Here is an 18902-nt window from a genome sequence, read left to right as displayed (position 1 = left end):
TAAATTGCAATTATATAACCCGAAAGATTTTAATTGTGTGATTAATACAATATATATAAATTGCAATTTACGTAGGAGCTGAATCAAACCATGTTCAAACACTTTGGAGGAATGTAGATTTTCCAATACAATTTTCATATCGGTATGTTTTTATCGGTAATTTTACGGTTTTTTTTTTTAATCCTTTTATCTCCTTATGTGGAGACATAGGACGTCTACAAGCCTCTTCCATTTTATTTTATTAGGGGCAATCGCCTTTTATTTCTGCCCAGGCTCATAATGTGGGGTGAAGGATCGAACTCGAGACCGCCGATTATTGAGTCAACGTGCTCGCACGTCGAGCCATTCGTTACCCCGCGGCCCGTATTCGTTTCTCGAATCAATTGCTTTTCGGGTGCTTGCGAGTGATTGGCCCACAGGATCCTATCCAGCCGTCAGAGTTGTGCTGACTGTCGGTTGGCCGGAAGAACCAGTGGCGGCCTCTGATCCCACGATGAAGTGAATAGCTGTCCCTTCTTTTCAACGCTCTCCAGCTCCCCTTCGTATTCATTAATTTATTATTTATCATAATTATTCTCTACGCTATCAAGTGTGACACACTATATAGCTCGAGGGGACCCCCACGACATTACGTTGTAATTTTTCTACCTTTTTGTTTTTATTACGAGAAAGTGAAGAGTATATTTAATTATTTTTTTTTTCCTTACTTTTACAAGTATGTACATACATTTAATCCGATGATGTTTACACTGTGTGTCGCGGGTGATACGTGCCACATCGCATAACCTCCAAAGTAGTGCGTGACAACAATTTTTATCCGTGCTCTTTTGCCCGTACAGATTTCCTTCGTTTTACAAAGCGATAACGATGGCAGGATGTTACGATAAGCTGTCCTGGACGGGTGAGTCTGGTCTGTCACATGTGACTTAACGTAATACACGTTATCTCCTTTTCTACTTAATTCTGAGGCAAACATTAATGTTAATGCTGCGTTTTAAACATTGATGATAACGTTGCATTAGGCGTATTGCCTTCAGAAAGTATCATAGGTAAAATTTAAGTGATGAATTTTTTAAAATAAATATTCTACATCATGGAGTAATTTAATCTTAACATTAAAAAACTTTTGCGAAAAGTTTGGTAAATTATTGTTGAATTAAAGATTCGACACTGTAAGCATATTTTAAACTCATATTTTCATATATTTTTACACATTTTATTTGGTTTGAGTATTCTAATAATGTGTATCCTTTATTACTTATGAATTTACTTCAGATATTAAAACATAATAAAAATATTACATTAATAACTTGCTAAACGAGGATATTATTTTGATAATTATTTTATTAGAATCAATTGCATTGCATTATTCTTCTGTCCTTTGGTTGATAATTTTTTATACTTATGCTTTTGTTATACAGAAGTACGAGACTTACTGAGAACTTGGAGGGAAGATTCCGAGCGACGAAGTAAAGATGTAGTGGACTTTTGGGAAACACATTGATGGGAAAGATTGATCGTTTGGGCAATGAAAGTACTATCAATATACCTTATTCTTATTCTTAAAACCATTAAAAGTTTATATTGTAACAATATGATGTTTTATCTTTCATTATTCAGAATATCTGATTCTGGAGCAAGTGTGTGTAGCAGCATTGGATTGTTACCGATTGCCATTAGCTGAATACTGCATCAAAATTTTAATGCGTGCTTTCCCTGGCAGCTTGCGTGTTCACAAGTACCATGCCATGCATTTGGAAGCGTTAGAAATGTAATTTTATAATGTGTCATTAAGTATTTGCAAATATGTAGTAATATTTGTCCTGATGCTCCATATTAATATTTTTTTTCCAGGTACGATGAGGCGATGGAAGTTTTGGATTCTATCATAAAAAGAGATGAGACCAATGCCGCACCGAGAAAACGTCGTGTTGCTATTTTGAAAGCTCGAGGACGCATTCCCGAAGCAATCAAAGAGCTTACAGAGTATCTGAAAAGGTCGGTGATACGTATTACTTTTACATTTTAATGTATACATTTTTTAAGAGTTTCATAAAAATGTATTAGTAACATCATAATAAATCATTATTTAGATTTATGAGCGATCAAGAAGCTTGGCACGAGCTGTGTGACCTGTATTTACAAGAACAGGAGTATTCCAAAGCAGCTTATTGCATGGAAGAACTTATATTGCATAACCCACACAGTCATTTAATTTACCAAAGATATGCGGAAATAAAATATTCTCAGGTATATAATACATCTAGGGATTTGACATTTTTTTTTTATTAGTTAATATGAAGGTATTAATTTATTTACATTCATAAAAAGTGCAACATAAGCTTACTAAATTAATATATACCGTAGATATCTTTATATATACTATTAATGTAAAATTAATGTAAAAAGCTTATAAATTATACTTTATACAGGGCGGATTTGATAATATGGAACTAGCAAAAGCATACTTCTGCCAAGCTGCGAAATTAAATCCAAATAATATTAGAGCTCTATATGGCTTATTATTAGTAAGTTTTATTATCGCATTACAATGCTACGCAGTAATCATGAAAAGTACGTTCTTGAAAACATCTAATTTCAGACAACAAATAATATTGCGACATCGCCCAAATGCCCTTCGTCCAAGAAGAAGGAAGCAATGAAGCTGAGTGAGTGGGCTAGTAAACAAATTGAGAAACAGTATGAAAGTAAAGTCTCAAATGAGGATGTTAAAAACGTAGAACGTTTACTAGGACAATTGCAACTCGAAGCTTAGGTATTATGTTATGTAACTATTCTTATATTTAATTTCTCGTGGGAGGCATACGTAAGCGATATATGTTTCAAGACATTGCAATAACGATTTCCAAAGAATCTACCGAACATGAAAAAAAAAACTTCGGACACGTTTTTTAACTCTGTAGTTTTAACAAAAATCCGATCGGGATACATTCGAACAGTATTTTCTGTCTTGTTCTCTTTGTTTTGTAACATATGTATACATCACGCTCTAGATTGATTTTATCGTATTCTAGATAATTTTACCAATATCTATGTACAATTGTATATGTTCATATACATTAGTTAATTGATCTATTAATACCCGTTGTTGGGTTTTATGTGCACCATACGTAATTATCTTCTGAATATACATTCGTACCTTGCTGTATAATGTTAAGTAAATGTTATAATCATTGATTTTGTGATCGTGGTCACTCTTGGCTCTATGTAATTCGTTTTGTGTTATCGTTATTTCACTGTTATTTAAGTTAATCTTGTATATTAATGCAATAAAAAACGGCGTTGGATGGATAGGATATATCATGTGTCAAAAAATATCATTTATTTCTAAATTGTTGTAATAGTTAACTTTGTTTTCATATCAACTTCTACAACTATTCTGTACATAATAAACAAGAATTGTAAAATTAGTCACATCTTGATAAGTAATTTTGAATAATTATATATCTTCTCGCAATGGAAGATATATAAAATTGAAAGGTCTAGAAGTCTGCTCCTTTAATACTATACAAGATTACTCTACAGTCATCTTTCAGTAACTTCCTTGTTACTACGTTCCCACTCCTCTCGTCTCTTCGCTCTTTCTGCGGATTTCCTCATTCGTTTTTCCTTCCTCGTTTCCTCACGTAATGCAAAATATTTCTCACGGAAATCGGTTAAATTCTTGATAACACTCTCGTCGGTTGCCTGTTATCAAGTATTTAAAAATATTGATATATAATTTATAATTATACCATCAAAAAATGAAAGATAATAGAAAATAACAAGACTCGATTTTAATTTTGAAAAGAGAAAATTGTTTCTCTATTGGTAAATATGAATCCCATCTCAGTACATGTTTTTATCTTATCTGAGATTTTTTTAGATGTGATACAAAACTAAGTAAGAATTAATAAAATTTTGTTACAACTTATGTACCTCCGGTTCTTTAACTTTCTTGTAAGTTAATAATCTTCTACTCGTGTAGTTGCTCAATATTTGTTCGGAATTGGCTACCAGCTCCAAGCAAGAATGTGCTGGTAACTGATCTTCCATGTACTGATCTCTAAATCATAAATTTGACAATATTTGTTTACTAATCAATAAATAATTAGTAATCGCTTGATAATTTCTAGTTCTGCGACATTTTTTCTTTACATGTATAAATATTAAATAAATGTATATACCTAAACAATGGATACCAACAGACCAGTCTACCTTGAAGTTTCAGATGTTTCGCGGAGAAACACAACAAGTCTCTATATATTTGATTCAGGCCATAAACAATTTTTGATGGAATGTGAGAGGTTGCTTGATGCTCTTCTATCACCGGATTGATCTTCATACTACCTATACGTTCAGTAGCTTCCCTTATACCATAAGGTGCTGTGCAAAAGAATTTTACATTAAATTCGTATCATAAAACGTAATTTGTTCTATTTATAAATCTTAAAGAATTTCCATAAATTATATTTGTAGATTTTATGCAATATTTATATACTCACGATCCGTTACAATAGCATCAATTCTTAAATCTGCCCGCCACAAGGGATACGAAAAATCTGCCACCACGACATCGAGAAAATAAGAACTCATTCCATATTGATGCATGTTTGCTGCGATACTCTCGTCTTTTTCCCTTGTCTGATACATTCAATACAATTACTTAACTGTGCTTTTTTGTAATATTTTGCATGGATAAATAATGATTAAATTCTCGTCAGCGAGATACCTTTTGCGATATCCGTGTAGGCCTCGTGCGGCCGTGAAGCATCAAAAAATCGATATCAGTCCCGAATGTATATCCTCCAAAATGAGATGCGGCAATTAACAAGGAGCCTGTTCCCACAAACGGATCAATAACTAGATCCCCATTTCTAATCTGTGCCTGATTCGCCATTATCAGCGACAGCTGAGGATCCATTGACGTATTTCCTATAAATTTCCTAGTTTTTAGTGACAACTTTTGAATTAACTCTCGCTGACCATCGGCAATCTATAATAAAATAATATTACAGCCTATAAATAATGATTAATATAAAATTATGTTACTCACCCATCTTCCAAAGAAATATTCATAGGGTTCTTCAGGAATGTCATTGGGATTAAGTCCATAATATTCTATATAGCATAGAGTGATATCTGGATTTTTCAATTTAACTGGCCCTTCAAAAGGTAGATAACTGAAAGACTTTCCCAAAATTGCATTCAATTAATTATATTATGTTAATCAAAATATATTATTAAATAATTATTATACTTTCAGCAATTATATCTTATTGCAGTTTTAGGATTCATGCTAAAGTATATAATCGAGAAATATCTACTTACTTCAATTTTATTTATTTTTTCACGTTGCGAGAAATGTTTACAGAATGTCTCCACTACGATCTTAAATGATTTTTTCTTGTCTCTCGCCATGGCCTCCGAATTTTTGACTGAGTAATCTTTCAAAGAACTGTGCAAATTTTCATTTCGTTTATCTTGCGCCCAAAGCTCCAAACAAAAGCGTAATGAAACTGCTCTACTGGCGACTTGATGCACTTTATTTTCGTCGGGTAAATCTACAATCCAGTAAGGCTGAAAAAATTTGACAAATCTATTTCTTTGTTCACACTATACTTCACACTGTACATTATTTGCTTCAATATATATTAATGATATTAACTTTTTTACTAATTATTATTAAAACTTGGTGTCTTTTCATATAAGTTACATTAAGTTATAAATTAGCAAGTTAAAAATACAGGTTTTTTCGTGTTATATTTTATATCTTTATAAGTCATCAGATTTGTCTCATTAATTATTTCATGACTACTACTATTATTTTACAATACAAATGAAAAAAATGCTTTTTGCAAAGAAATTGCTTCTAAATCTATGTGTCATATAAACCAGTGTGGTTTCTAAAAATATACATTACATAATATAAATATTTAATTATCTTCATACTTCCTTACATGTTCCTTCGGCCTCGTCATTGTGCATGGATTAATGTTAAACATGTCAAATATAGATTCCATTTCCTGAAACATGCAAAATATGAAAATAATATTCAATTTTGCTTTTTAAATACACATTTATGAAAGCACCAAATCTGAAATTTATTACAAGATATCAGAAATAACTTTCCTTTAAACACAAAATATAAATATATATATATAACACATTCTTTTCAAACAATAAATATAAAAATAATATTACATTTCTTTTTCTATGTAAAACTTATTGGCACAAAAATCTTACAGTCCACTGTGCAAAAACACAAATATTATAAAAGGTAAAAATGTAAAAAAAAAAAAATAATTTTTTAAATATAAAACAGATTAAAAAAAATTTGACATACTATTATATATCGAATAGGTATATAGCAACACTTCAAGAAATCATTCTATAATATCTGATCATTAAATTTGATGAGAAAGTACTCACGGCGAGCCGGAAATCAACGTGCTCGTGCGCAAACCAAAATAAATATCTTTTCAATTGATTGCTCATTTTTAACATCGCTTAATATCACAAATCGTTACATCAAACGCCGCATTAAATATATATATAAGCCTTGTGGAGCGTGTTGTTGTTGATAGTAACCTAACCTCAAATCAACAAACCAGCGACTACGGAATTTTACAAGGTTAGGAAGTTCAACGTTTTCTGATTGCATGACTGGAAGCGCCGCGTGTGATGCATTCTCTCATTTTCCTTGGAACGCGAAAGAGGGAGGAAGAGAGACACGCGGTTTTCTCCCTTCAGAAAAGCGGTACGTATATCGATTGGCTGACACGTGATTTGCAGGTTATCCTCCAAGCAGCGTAATCCCGACAGCACTCGTAAACATTACGCGCAATCGTCTGTTCGTCGACTTGCATCAATTACATGCGGATTGTCTCGTCAAACGACTCGTATAATTTCTCTCTCCGCGGTATAATTCCCGTACTTCCGAAGGATGCTACGAATATTTCAGAGACAGATCCTCCGAAACGTACGTGGTGGCAGGAGATTGAACACATGGTCGCCCCTCGCCACGGCGTTTAATTCCACTGACAACAATGAGCATCATCCGGCGAATGTATTGACGAAAGAAACGGTAAGGCCGCGAACTGGTCCGACCAGTTTAATTTGTGGCAATTCAAAAATGAGTTTTTATATATTTTTATCATTTATAAAATAATATTAAATCGGTGCACTTTTCATCAAAATTTAAAGTGAGAAGACCTCGAGAAAAATGAGTGTCAAATTGATATGACTTTATATAATTAATTGACAATTGATATTTGAACAGAAACAATCACAGTATAACACAGTAAGATAAATTCGCGTAATTTTATACGTCTGTCAAATTATATTTTGCGTATGTCTTATTATTTAATGTCCTCAAGGGATTGCTTGGCATTCCGGAGCTAAAAACTGAGGATGGCTTTGATACATTGAAAAATCGTGCGCTGGCGGAAGTTGACGTTCTCATCGAGGAAGCGACGAGCAAGAATAGAAGGAAAAAAATGGTAGAAATATTTGACGAATTGTCCAACACGCTGTGTAAAGTAGCAGACATGGCGGAGTTTATTAGAGTCGCTCATCCTGATCAACGATACGTTCAAGCTGCTGAAGACGCTTGCATAACTATTAGCGGCATGGTCGAGAAGTGAGTACACTTTTGAAATTGTTATCTACTTAATTGTTGCATGGCAGTTTATTTATTATATTATAGTTCTTTAAATGTCTATGAATATATTATTTTTAATGTTTAATTTATTTTGTCATTGAAACTTAAGAAATTTTTTCTGAATTCTTAAGTTATAATTTAGATTTTGTACATGGATTTGAGCTTTTACTCTCAATAGATTTAAGCTATAAACAACTATAATAAAGATATAAGAATAACTGCAATATTTTTAATAAACATTGATTATTAATAAGATTATTAGATTATCGATTTATAGAGTATAACAATTATATTTATAAATTGGACTTTCTACAGATTAAACACACACCGTCGGTTATATGATTCGCTAAAACAAGTGACAAGTAATGGTGATAAGCAGAAGCGGCATCCGATATAGACGATCACGTAGCTAAGTTATTCCTATTCGATTTTGAGCAATGTGGTATACACTTGCCCGAAAAACAAAGGAGAAAAGTGGTCGAGCTGAACGATTATATCCTGCAAGTAAATATTATTTATGGATATCCCTAATTGCGCGTCAAATCTGTCAATATAATTTTTCTTTTAATCCTTAGGTAGGTCAAAAGTTCATGGCTGGCGCTGTTACCCCGAGGACAGTTAATGCCGACCTGTTACCGGACGTCATCAGGCACTAGTAAGTGCGGTAAACTTAATCGACCATTCGTTTCGTCATTTGACTGAATTCTACCGTTTTGTTTAAAACTTTTCGAAGGTTTAGCTTTAGAAAAGTATCTCGTTGATATCGGATACGTTTCACAGTTTTGTAACGGAGAACGGTCAGGTATTAGTGCAAGGATTTTACACAGACTCTTCTAACACCGCTGTTCGCGAAGCGGCATACAAATTGTTCCTATTCCCGGACAAGGAGCAAGAATATCTGTTGCACGAGCTCTTGCACTCCAGGCATCTGCTGGCGGAATCTTGCGGATTTCCATCATATGCACACAGGTAATTTCAATCAAATTACAATTTTTCGGACAAAAGCAATGTGATTTAAAAATTTCTTATTATAGAGCTGTAAAAGGGAGTACAGTCAAATCGCCGGTCGTAGTGAAGGAATTTCTCAATATATTAAACGACAATTTGCAGCCTAAAGCGACGCAAGATTTTCAAGAGATGCAAAGGATGAAAAATGCAGAGTCACATATGAAACAAGTTTGTATCTATAGTTGTACTATATTTATAATGCTATTTATATGATTACACTATTTGTGTAATTGTATCAAATCAAATGTGCGGCGGTCGTAGTTCCCTTATTCCTATTTTCTATTTCACAACTGTAAAGTTATTTATTTTTTTTTCTTTGTTAAACAGGAATTGATGCCATGGGATACCCCCTATTTCATGGCAAAGGCGAAAAAAGCTTGGTTAAATACTTCCACCACCGAGTTTGCTCCGTACTTCTCTCTTGGCGCCTGTATGGAGGGATTAAATTTCCTTACACAGTCATTGTACAGAGTGAAGCTCGAATCCGTCCCAGTGTTATCCGGAGAGGTATGGGCGAATAACGTTCACAAATTAGCTGTAATAGACGAAGAGGAAGGAACCTTGGGTTATATCTATTGCGATTTCTACGAAAGAGCAGGGAAGCCTAATCAAGACTGTCACTTTACGATCCAAGGTGGAAAGCAACTTTCAGACGGCTCTTATCAGGTATAAATTATTATATATATATATAATAGCTGAATATGTTTTTCTGTTATTAATGTTCTCGTTATCATCAATTTTCCCTTTTCAATATTTCCTTTCTTATTTATACGTTTATATTTGTGCAATTACATACAATTACAGAAATGGTAACAATCTTATATAACGCCATTATCGTCGATTTCAGATTCCCATCGTTGTACTTATGCTATCACTGCCGCAGCCACGTTGGTCAAATCCATGTTTATTGAGTCCGTCATCTGTGGACAATTTGTTTCACGAAATGGGACACGCATTACACTCTATGCTCGGTCGAACGAAATATCAGCACGTCACTGGTACTAGATGCAGCACAGATTTCGCGGAAGTGCCAAGTGTGCTAATGGAATATTTTGCGAGTGATCCTAGGGTAAATATTCAATAATATAGTGTAGTACGAATTATTATAGTTACTGAAATTATACCAAATTTGTGCTGGCACTACACGATGAATGTTTTAATTACGCAATCACAGGTTGTATCGAAGTTCGCGAAGCATTTCCAAACTCAAGAACCGATGCCGGAAAACTTGCTGCACAAATTATGCGCCTCGAAGAATATCTTTTATGCCTCTGAATTACAAAATCAAGTGTTTTATAGCATGTTGGATCAAGTATATCACAGTGGTAAACTAACAAAGTCTACCACCGAAATTTTAGAAGATGTACAGAAGGAATATTATGGTCTTCCATATGTAAAAAATACGGTATATATTTTTATTAGCTTTCTAGATTGATTAAAAGCACAGCTGTAACAGAAGTTCTGTAGAAAATAGTGAAAAATTCGTAGAACGCGAAAAAGATTTACTTTAACATTTTTTATTAATCTTTTTTTTAATTAAATATATGTGAATTATTCTGTAAGCGTGTAACTGAAAGTTTGACCAAATAATTAGTTATAAATTTTTCAATAAGTGGAATTAGTTTCGATTCTTATATGTAGATTCAATATAACTAATATAACTTAATACTACAATTAATCTTATCGTTTTGCTTGTTCATAGGCATGGCAATTGAGATTCTCTCATTTGGTTGGATACGGTGCAAAATATTATTCTTATCTAATATCTCGTGCAATTGCCGCATGGATTTGGCAAACCTACTTTCATAACGATCCCTTCTGTCAATCAGCGGGCAATCGTTATCGAAGAGAATGCTTGGCGCACGGAGGCGGTAAACCTGCATCGCTGTTAGTGTCGGATTTTTTAAACAAGGAAGCTAATGCCGTTACATTTGCACAATCGTTAATTAATGAAGTTGATATGAAAAATCTACATGTGCAAATGATTAAGTAATTTATGTAAATTTTTCTTGTACAGATGTGCAGCGAATGTATGTTTCATACGAATATTACAGCATTGTAACAAATTCCTCGCAGTAAAATATATAGAATACATTTTTATAAAAAGAGTAATTATTGAAATAGCCTATTGCTGAAAAGTCATATATGAAGAATATTTTGTTTTTATTTTTAATGGCAATTAACAACAAATTCTTGCACTAATGTGAAATCCATTTTTTTCTCATCAAGAAAATATTGCGACTTTTTAATTTACATTACAAATTCCCAATTAAAATTGAATCCCAATGTCTTGAACTTAAAGAATATGTCATTTATTTATTTTGATTTTTAGGAAAATTCAAGCAGAACATTTTGTTATAGAAAAAAAATTGGAAACCATCAGATTACTGAATTATTAAATGAATCTGATAATGAAAAATTAGTAAAAATGAGACATTTTATATGAATCCCTTTTTTTACATTTCATTATACAAATAAACGCAAAATGATAAGTATGACGACATTACTGTTGTTACAAAGTGACGTTAATTTTTTTTTCTTAATTGTATTTTTTTATTATAAGTACAGAACCCCTTACTCTCTATGTACAATTTCGATAGACCTATGAATTATTACAAAAAAATAAGTTTTATGGTGTCGTACATATAATTGAAACGCAGTATAAAATAATTTATGTGAGAAGATATTAAGTTTATATACTCTACCTTCACTTCCTGAGGTTATTCCTAAATCTGTACATGGCAACGTGAAGCTATAATCTTCTCTCGTTAGAAGGATTCGCAAGTGACGTACCAAAACGCTGTTTTGCTGGCAGTACTATCTTCTCTCTCTCTCTCTCTCTCAATTAAGAAAATTACCGATAGTCTTTCAGTATGCATTTATAATGCATAGCTGCATTTGTGTTGATGTTTCGCAGATTTATGTTAAATGTTGAAACTCTCTTTAGTAAATATTTCCATCGAAATAAGCTGAACATTCCTGTCAGTAAACGTCTTGGTAAAAGTGTAATTATTTACTAATCTATAGTTTATAGATACATGGACACGAAATGATTTAACAAGCCATGATCACGAATGATCGTTTACTCTCGTGTAATTCCTAGTATTATCTTTCGGCAATGATAATGAATATATATATATATGTATATATATATATATATATATATATATATATATATCGGTTTTCAATAACAATCGCGATCCATGTACGTCATGTAGTTTCCTATTTATTGACATCTTATTTATCTTACTCTGTCGTCTCGCCGTTGTATAGTTAGAATTTTGATTCAAGACTGGACACTTTCCTTTTACATATTTTGTATAACAATGCCGTAGTTTTAGGATTTGTAGGACTTGTGAAATTGAAATGTGTCAATGTTCGCTTATTGCTACCCCTCACTTCCCAGCTATTTTTTCATAGCATGTAATGCCCAATTTCAGGGACTAATCTGAAATCGTGAAGTTTTTGACATATGTCATATCACTTAAAAAAAAACACATCTGGAATAATATCTTATTATGCGAAAAACTATTGGCAGATTAGATAGTATTATTAATCATACACGGAGAGAATTTTATTTTAAAATTTACCCTGAAAATCATGTTAATCGTAGGACAACATAGCATTTCGACAAATTTTCTGTGATTTTTCACTTTTTTTTAAATATTTACTACAACAAATTTATTGTAGTGCAAAATAAAAAAATAGATAAAATCACATAAAATTTGTCGAAATACTGTTGTCCCACAATTAACATTTTCAGGGTAAACTTGAAAAGAGGAAATTCTCTCCGTGTATATTCCGTTTTGTTAAATTTGTTATAATTAATATAAACCTTAATATGTACTTAATATAAATTAACATATAATTATAATATTAGTAATATGCTTTTAAATAATGAATGATATACATCGAAAATTTTCGACAATCTTAGAATATTTGTGTCCCTAAAATCGAGTATCGCGCGCTACAAGGAAACAGCTATAAAGTGAAAAACGTAGGAACGACAATAGGGACGAACAGCGATGCATTTCAAGCATCTCAAACTACAAATCCGGATAGCACTGATGTACAACATAGAGATACAGCATGTTTCTATTATTTTTATCTGTACAGTTTCAAAGAATATTTGAAATGTTAAAAATGTTTTTAAAAACACGAAGACAAGTGAAGAGGTAACAAATAACTTGCAGATTTTAAAGAGATAAGTACCACGATAATATATACATGTATATATATGTATATATATGTATGTATATAGATAGTACGCTCTTTTATTTTCATTATAAATACTGCACTGCATGTTGTTCACTTTTTGAATTAACTAATTATATTGCGATTGCACTCTTACTCTCTATTTTCATGATAGTGTCACAGTATGTGTACATTTTGCATTTTTTATTACATCGTCTTAATCGTAAGTAGATGTGAAAAACTGTGTTGCATAAAAAATTGTTATTCTAGGACGTTATATCATCAAGCTTATTTTGCCCGCCATCCTTTTTTATCTTATTTTTTTGCGAAATTCGGAAACAACACAACACTGGTTAAAGGAGACTTGCAATCGTTCATCTCTTACACACTAAAAACCAAAACGGGGAAGTCCACTGAACCGAGTCTTTTTCCTTTTTTTTGCCCTTTTGTACGAACTGACCACACGCGTTATAACTTTATCTTAACAGTCGAATTGGTTATATAATCTCTCGTTTGAACTCGTTCACATTCACGTTAGACAAACACCAATGGCGATAGATTCAATTTGCTAGAAAAATCAGCGACGTTTTTACAAGTCAATATAACTTTGGCATTTGCTTTAGGTTACGCAACGTAATTGTATTGATTTGCATTGTCCTTGTCCCGCTCCATGTAGTCTCTGTCTATGAGAGACTCGATCCGTTTTTTCAAATCCGCAGGCTGGAAAAGAGATATGTATTCGGTGAATTGATATAGAAGAGAACAAATACGGCACTGTACTATGCCACAGAATTTCATGTCGCTTATTTAGATCTCAGATTTAAACATGATTCTAACATCATGCATATTACTTCAGATTGAAACAACCATATTTTATCTTAAATGCACTTATTTTTGCCTTACATAAAAAGAAAAAAAAATACATATACCTTCACAGGAAACTTCAATTGATTGTACAGCTCACTGATGAGAAGATTATGGGTCAGAGTTTTTCTCATTTTCATAATTCTGACGATAGCAGCGTCTATCTGGTATTGTCTGTCTTGATACACTCTCTCTTCTGTTGCTTTTTGTTCTTCATTCTGAAAAAATTCACAACACATATATCTATAAAAATAAATTCTTCAATCAAGTTTATGTTAATTATTGCAAACTTTTTATGCGAACACATATATAAAATAGAAAAGATATAAGATATATTGTATTATTAAACCATTTTCATAAACAATTTTACCGTTTCTTTCATTTGGATTTGATTGATCTTAATCCTGAACAGTTTGTTTGTGAATTCTGCATTGAATACAAATCTATCATTGTCGGCGACGTCCCGACCACGGGGATTCTTTTGAAGAACACGAGCCTTTCCGCATGCCAAGGACTGCAGTGTTCTTCTCAGTTCGCCGTCTTCAATATTGGTAGCGGCTTTAATATCTTCCAACGAGAGATTATCGCTGTCGTTGAATAGAATTAAAACCAATGCTTGAAACAATGATACCTGCAGCTCTTTATTGCCCTATTCACATATCGAAAGTGCTTGTGCATTAGTTAATAATTATACGGCGTACAAATAGTGTATAAACTTATCCAATACCTGGTTAAACCATGCTTTCAACACACAATGTCCTAAAGTCGGTTGCCACTGCAATTTTCTACCGCTATGTTTTCCCAAATAAAATTTATTAAACACATCTTGATACTGCACCATCTCCATCGGTAGGGTGACTTCCATCACTGGATATGTAGGCCAATATCCCATGGTAAGTATAGATACAGTTAGGTCTAGATTATTTGCCACTAATTCGCTCTGCAAGTTTCCTGCATACTGAGGACATAATAAACATTTCAAATAATATATTCCGTTAACATAATTAATAAGTAACATGTAACACAAAATAAATGACGTGCGACCAATGTAAATTATGTAACAAATATATGTATCCTATTTTTGTATACATATCTTACATTTATTGCTAAACGTGAAATATACAGGGTGTCCTAAAATTGGCAAATCAAAATATTATAGCAAGAAAGTCTTCGAAAAATTTAGTAAAAAAATTATTTATAAATTTTTATTTTAAGCAGTAGTTTTTGAGATATAAGAATTTAAATTTAGCCAATTATAGATTACGCGCGTAAAGTGCGCGACTAACCACTAATACTATCGACGCGCTACTCACGTTTCCGTTTAACCGTAATCTATAATTGGCTAAATTTAAATTCTTATATCTCAAAAACTACTGCTTAAAATAAAAATTTATAAATAACTTTTTTATTTAATTTTTCGAGAACTTTCTTGCTATTTTGATTCGTGAATTTCGGGACACTCTATATATACTTTATACAAATTATGCAAATTAAATTTAACACACGTGCGTGTGTATGTATAAAAAAAATTTTGCAATACACGAATAATTATTTTCCTCACCTGCTTGAATGCAATATTAATGTCTTTACTAAGTTCCATATCTTTGAACATTCCTTCCAGCTTACTAGTAAATCCACCACCGCATTCCTGTTTTAATTTAGACAACATGGACTTTTCAGCGTCTACGGAAGCTGATTTTCCCACTAACAAACGTTTGGCCAAATCCTTCTTATAAAACGCCTCGAAAACATCCTTTCCGTGAATAAACCGAAAGAGTACCATAATCTTATCTAATAATCTCTCTAATTCCTCCTCCGTCGCTTCTTTATTACCTGCGCGTAACTTACAATCGACAAATTTAGCTGAAATCATAAATATATAGTCTTCAATCTGTTTTGGTAGGTTTTAAAATTAAGTATTAATATTTTTAGACTAACAATATGACTGAGAGAATTTCCTAAATAACTATTTGCATTATATTTTAATGCTTATAATTAATATTATTAATGTATGTATCACCTATTAATTCGGCTGGTTTGTTTGCCCTTTGATTAATGAAAGCCTCGAAAGCTTCTTTTAAGCTATTTGCGAATTTTTCGTTTTTATGAAAGCATGTATTAACTATATTATCCATTTTATCTTTGAAATCTAAAAGTTCCTGTACCATCGTTTTATCTTTTTCAGGATCTATAACTATCGTCTTGCCTTTCTTCTAGAAAGATATAAAACAAATGATATAACTTTGTTCATTATACACAAGGTCAATTATTAATTGTAACAAAAACATACTTTGATATAACAATTAAAATTCAAACACAGCTCCACAAGGCCATTTTTTATCCGACTGTATAAATTGTAAAGTAATGATAAATCGCTAATTCTGTTTTCATCCAATAGCCCGCTTAAGCCTTTCTGTAAAATACTAGTAATATGTTCAGACAGTAATTGTTTTTCTACAGTATGTATGAGCGACCATCTGAAAATAATTAATTTTATAAAATTGTACTTAATGTTCTATTTAGTTAATTATGTCGCGTTTGGCTACGGCTAAAGCCACATACACGGCGACGAAGAAACTCACTTGGTCGATGTATCAAGATAATGGAGCAGTCGTTCGTTTTCCTCTTGTAAACGCTTATCCACGTGAGCCAAATATTCAGGAACATCGTGTTCGTTCATCAATCGTAGACCCTCGGCAGCATACAATCTTTCGGTAGCCACTAGGAACCTAAAAAAAAAAAAAAAAAAACAGAAAAACTTATGTATTATAAATATCCACACATCGAAATACTTACAATGGCAACCAATATGATAAAATAAAATAGAAAAATGGATAAATCATTATAATCGTGAAAGTTGCATCAGCTTATTAGATGTTATTAGACGTTAATGTAATATAACAATGTATATTGGATTTATCAATGTACTTTGTTTCAAAGGCCTCCTGATAGATTTGTAGATCCGACAACATTCTCAACAGCGATTTGAGAAGCGTTCGATCTACAGTGTCGCCTTGTCGTTCCTTTTCTATGAGCATAAGAAGACCCTCAACCGTGCGCGTTTGCACTAGATTGTTCAGCACAATGTGTAGTCTGAATAGATGCAATCCCATATCCCTAAAAGAAGAAATCGAGAATGCGTGTAATCATAATAGAGGGTAATTAATTATTCATTTTCGTCGGTATTTCCGCATTATTACCATATCGATGAAATGCTCGGATTTTGTAGAACGTATGTCCTGTCGAGATACAGAAAGATGCTCCTGATCATTATCATTTGTCTGCAATGCGACTGCCAGCATTCATTCATCTTCTTCAAAAATATATGTCTGTCCATCGATTCCGCTAAAAACTGCTCGATATTGGCTTTCACATGAGATTCCGTCAGAATGGTTAAATTCGAGTAAAGCGTCGAAGCCATTTTATGGTTACACATATTCTCGACCGCTTGATAAAGCTCCTCGAGAGAATAGCGAATGCTCTTGCTGGTCTGTATGGCAACCACAGCCTCCTGCAATTTTTCCCATGTCTGCTCCTGATAGTTATCTGGTAGTTTGGGTTTATCTATGGAAGAAAGCCGTTGTTCTGTTAGAACATAGGCAAGCAGAAAAGGAATTTAAAGCGTTTGCGGCATTTCTTTTGGAAACTTTCTCGGAAAATATTTCTTAGAATTCTCAGAAGACAATTTTTTTTTAATTAATGAGGACAATCATACGCAATGTGTAACAATCGCTATATATAATGTACATATAATAAAAATTTAATTTATTCAAATCTGTATAATTTGAAAGATGACTCTTTTTGTATCATTCACTTAATAACGAAATAGCCGTTTATTTCGCCTGCAACAATTGCTTTACAATGCAATACGATGATCTACGACATCTACGTAAACGCGAGAAAAGCGAAAATGTCAAGTCAAACTTGGGTGTCCATTTATAGATTCCTGTATTGTAGCGTTATTGCAACAATCGTCTATAAATAGCCCATTTAACGCGTCAATACGCTTTCCACGCAAGTCACGTCAAATCGCGCGGTCCACTGGGCAATTAACTGTATCATTCGACGTATGTAAGGTATATCGCTAAAGATCTGTCGAATTATCTCGATTAAGTTTAGGTTATGTCGTTTCGTTGAAGTTAACAGGACACAGGAACGTCCGCGAAATGTCGCGTGAAAAATCCGAGTCGTGCCCGGGACGAAAATAAAAAACATCTATATATATAAAAAAAAACACGGAACGAGGAGGGGAAGCCGAACGCTCCGCGGCACGCTGGCCCTCGCGGAAGCGGAGCAGCTGATGTTTTTTTGAGGTTAGGTCGGGCTCGGACGGCGCGTCGCGTCCCGTCGGCTTACTTTTGAAGTTCTTGATGACGAGCTTCTTCGCGGAGCCGGGCTTCGCGTTCGCGAGGCTCGGCGAGATCTTGTTGACGCCGTTCGGATTGCCGACTGTCAGCGCCGAAAAGTTGGCCCGCTTCTGCGTGTCAGCCGCGGCGGCGGCGGCGACGGCGGCAGCGGTGGCGGCTGCCGTGTCCGTCATGATGATCTCGTCACCCCTAATCGCGTCGATCTCGTCCGGATGCGCAATGCTCGCGGCCGCGGCCAGCTTGCAGCACTCAGCTGCGCTCGCGTACTCCAACACCGCCGTAAGATTGACGGCTGCAGCGGCGGCGACGATGGTAGTAATGGTAGTATCGGCGGCGACGGCGGCGGCGGTGGTGGCGGTGGTGGTGGTGGTAGCGACAGCGGCGGCGACGGTGGCGGTGGCAGCGGCGACGGTGGCGGCGGCCGCCTTCTTCACCCGTCTATCACACGGAACCTGGATATCGCAATGCCTAGACATAGGCGCGCATCCGCCGGCCGTTGGCCCTTGATGCACCGCCGAGGAACGCGACTTCCTTCCCTCTACGCTCCGAATGATGCCGCTTAATCACAGTAATCACACACATTACACACAACTCGTGTGTGTGGTACAAGGACGTTCCTCTTTCCTTTCTCTCTTTCTCTCGCACTCTTGCTCTGTTTCGCTCTACTACCCCGCGGACGTGCGCTTTATGTGTGTATACATTGGAAAAAAAAGCTTATTTTATTTAGAACACCTGCATGTGATAGCGCGCCATGGAGGTAAAGGGTCACACATAAAATCCCATGAGGCCGTAAGACGTAAGCGTAA

The 18902-nt window shown here is 34.2% G+C and overlaps 4 protein-coding genes and 1 long non-coding RNA gene across 8 annotated transcripts; 2 read left to right on the top strand and 3 right to left on the bottom strand.

Annotated features, from left to right (window-relative positions):
• The first annotated feature begins 549 nt into the window (after positions 1-549).
• LOC105453536 (ER membrane protein complex subunit 2-like) lies at positions 550-3319 on the top strand. The gene is given in 8 exon segments (XM_011695586.1): positions 550-901; positions 1422-1496; positions 1499-1534; positions 1621-1771; positions 1855-1998; positions 2094-2250; positions 2433-2528; positions 2603-3319. Coding segments are annotated over 8 exon segments (867 nt in total). The 5' UTR covers positions 550-867; the 3' UTR covers positions 2777-3319.
• Positions 3320-3326: 7 nt separating this feature from the next.
• Positions 3327-6619, bottom strand: LOC105453537 (tRNA (guanine(10)-N2)-methyltransferase homolog). Of its 2 annotated transcripts, none has more exons than XM_011695587.1 (9): positions 6433-6619; positions 5961-6026; positions 5332-5580; positions 5057-5191; positions 4733-4996; positions 4506-4644; positions 4188-4386; positions 3940-4066; positions 3327-3708 (listed from the first exon to the last, which is right to left on the bottom strand). In XM_011695587.1, the coding sequence occupies exons 1-9, from the start codon at positions 6505-6507 to the stop codon at positions 3547-3549; spliced, it is 1416 nt and encodes a 471-aa protein (XP_011693889.1). In that variant the 5' UTR covers positions 6508-6619; the 3' UTR covers positions 3327-3546. The 2 variants fall into 2 exon arrangements, with proteins under 2 accessions (XP_011693889.1, XP_011693890.1); XM_011695588.1 differs by having other exon boundaries at positions 5953-6026; positions 6433-6521.
• Positions 6620-6788: 169 nt separating this feature from the next.
• On the top strand, positions 6789-10777 carry LOC105453538 (mitochondrial intermediate peptidase). Its single transcript, XM_011695590.1, is given in 11 exon segments — positions 6789-7087; positions 7380-7642; positions 7979-8042; positions 8045-8167; positions 8239-8318; positions 8444-8632; positions 8698-8839; positions 8999-9337; positions 9519-9740; positions 9846-10076; positions 10374-10777. Coding segments are annotated over 11 exon segments (2085 nt in total). The 5' UTR covers positions 6789-6946; the 3' UTR covers positions 10665-10777.
• Positions 9644-12253, bottom strand: LOC105453539. The gene is made up of 4 exons (XR_974885.1): positions 11922-12253; positions 11377-11650; positions 9796-9942; positions 9644-9735 (listed from the first exon to the last, which is right to left on the bottom strand). It is a non-coding gene; the product is annotated as an uncharacterized LOC105453539 (long non-coding RNA).
• Positions 12254-12865: 612 nt separating this feature from the next.
• On the bottom strand, positions 12866-18411 carry LOC105453535 (cullin-4B). 3 transcript variants are annotated; one of them, XM_011695585.1, is made up of 11 exons: positions 18086-18411; positions 16930-17314; positions 16658-16846; positions 16312-16458; positions 16020-16206; positions 15750-15942; positions 15291-15592; positions 14457-14687; positions 14100-14378; positions 13795-13947; positions 12866-13585 (listed from the first exon to the last, which is right to left on the bottom strand). In XM_011695585.1, exons 1-11 carry the CDS (start codon positions 18267-18269, stop codon positions 13490-13492), a joined length of 2346 nt encoding a protein of 781 aa, XP_011693887.1. In that variant the 5' UTR covers positions 18270-18411; the 3' UTR covers positions 12866-13489. The 3 variants fall into 3 exon arrangements, with proteins under 3 accessions (XP_011693887.1, XP_011693885.1, XP_011693886.1); XM_011695583.1 differs by lacking the exon at positions 18086-18411 and adding an exon at positions 17735-17932 and having other exon boundaries at positions 16930-17293; XM_011695584.1 differs by lacking the exon at positions 18086-18411 and adding an exon at positions 17784-17932 and having other exon boundaries at positions 16930-17293.
• Positions 18412-18902: the final 491 nt, after the last annotated feature.

Source organism: Wasmannia auropunctata, unplaced genomic scaffold, assembly GCF_000956235.1.
Source record: "Wasmannia auropunctata unplaced genomic scaffold, wasmannia.A_1.0 LD335998.1, whole genome shotgun sequence".
NCBI lineage: Eukaryota > Metazoa > Arthropoda > Insecta > Hymenoptera > Formicidae > Wasmannia > Wasmannia auropunctata.
Note: the sequence above shows the minus strand (reverse complement) of the source record. Positions and strands in the feature narration are given on the sequence as shown.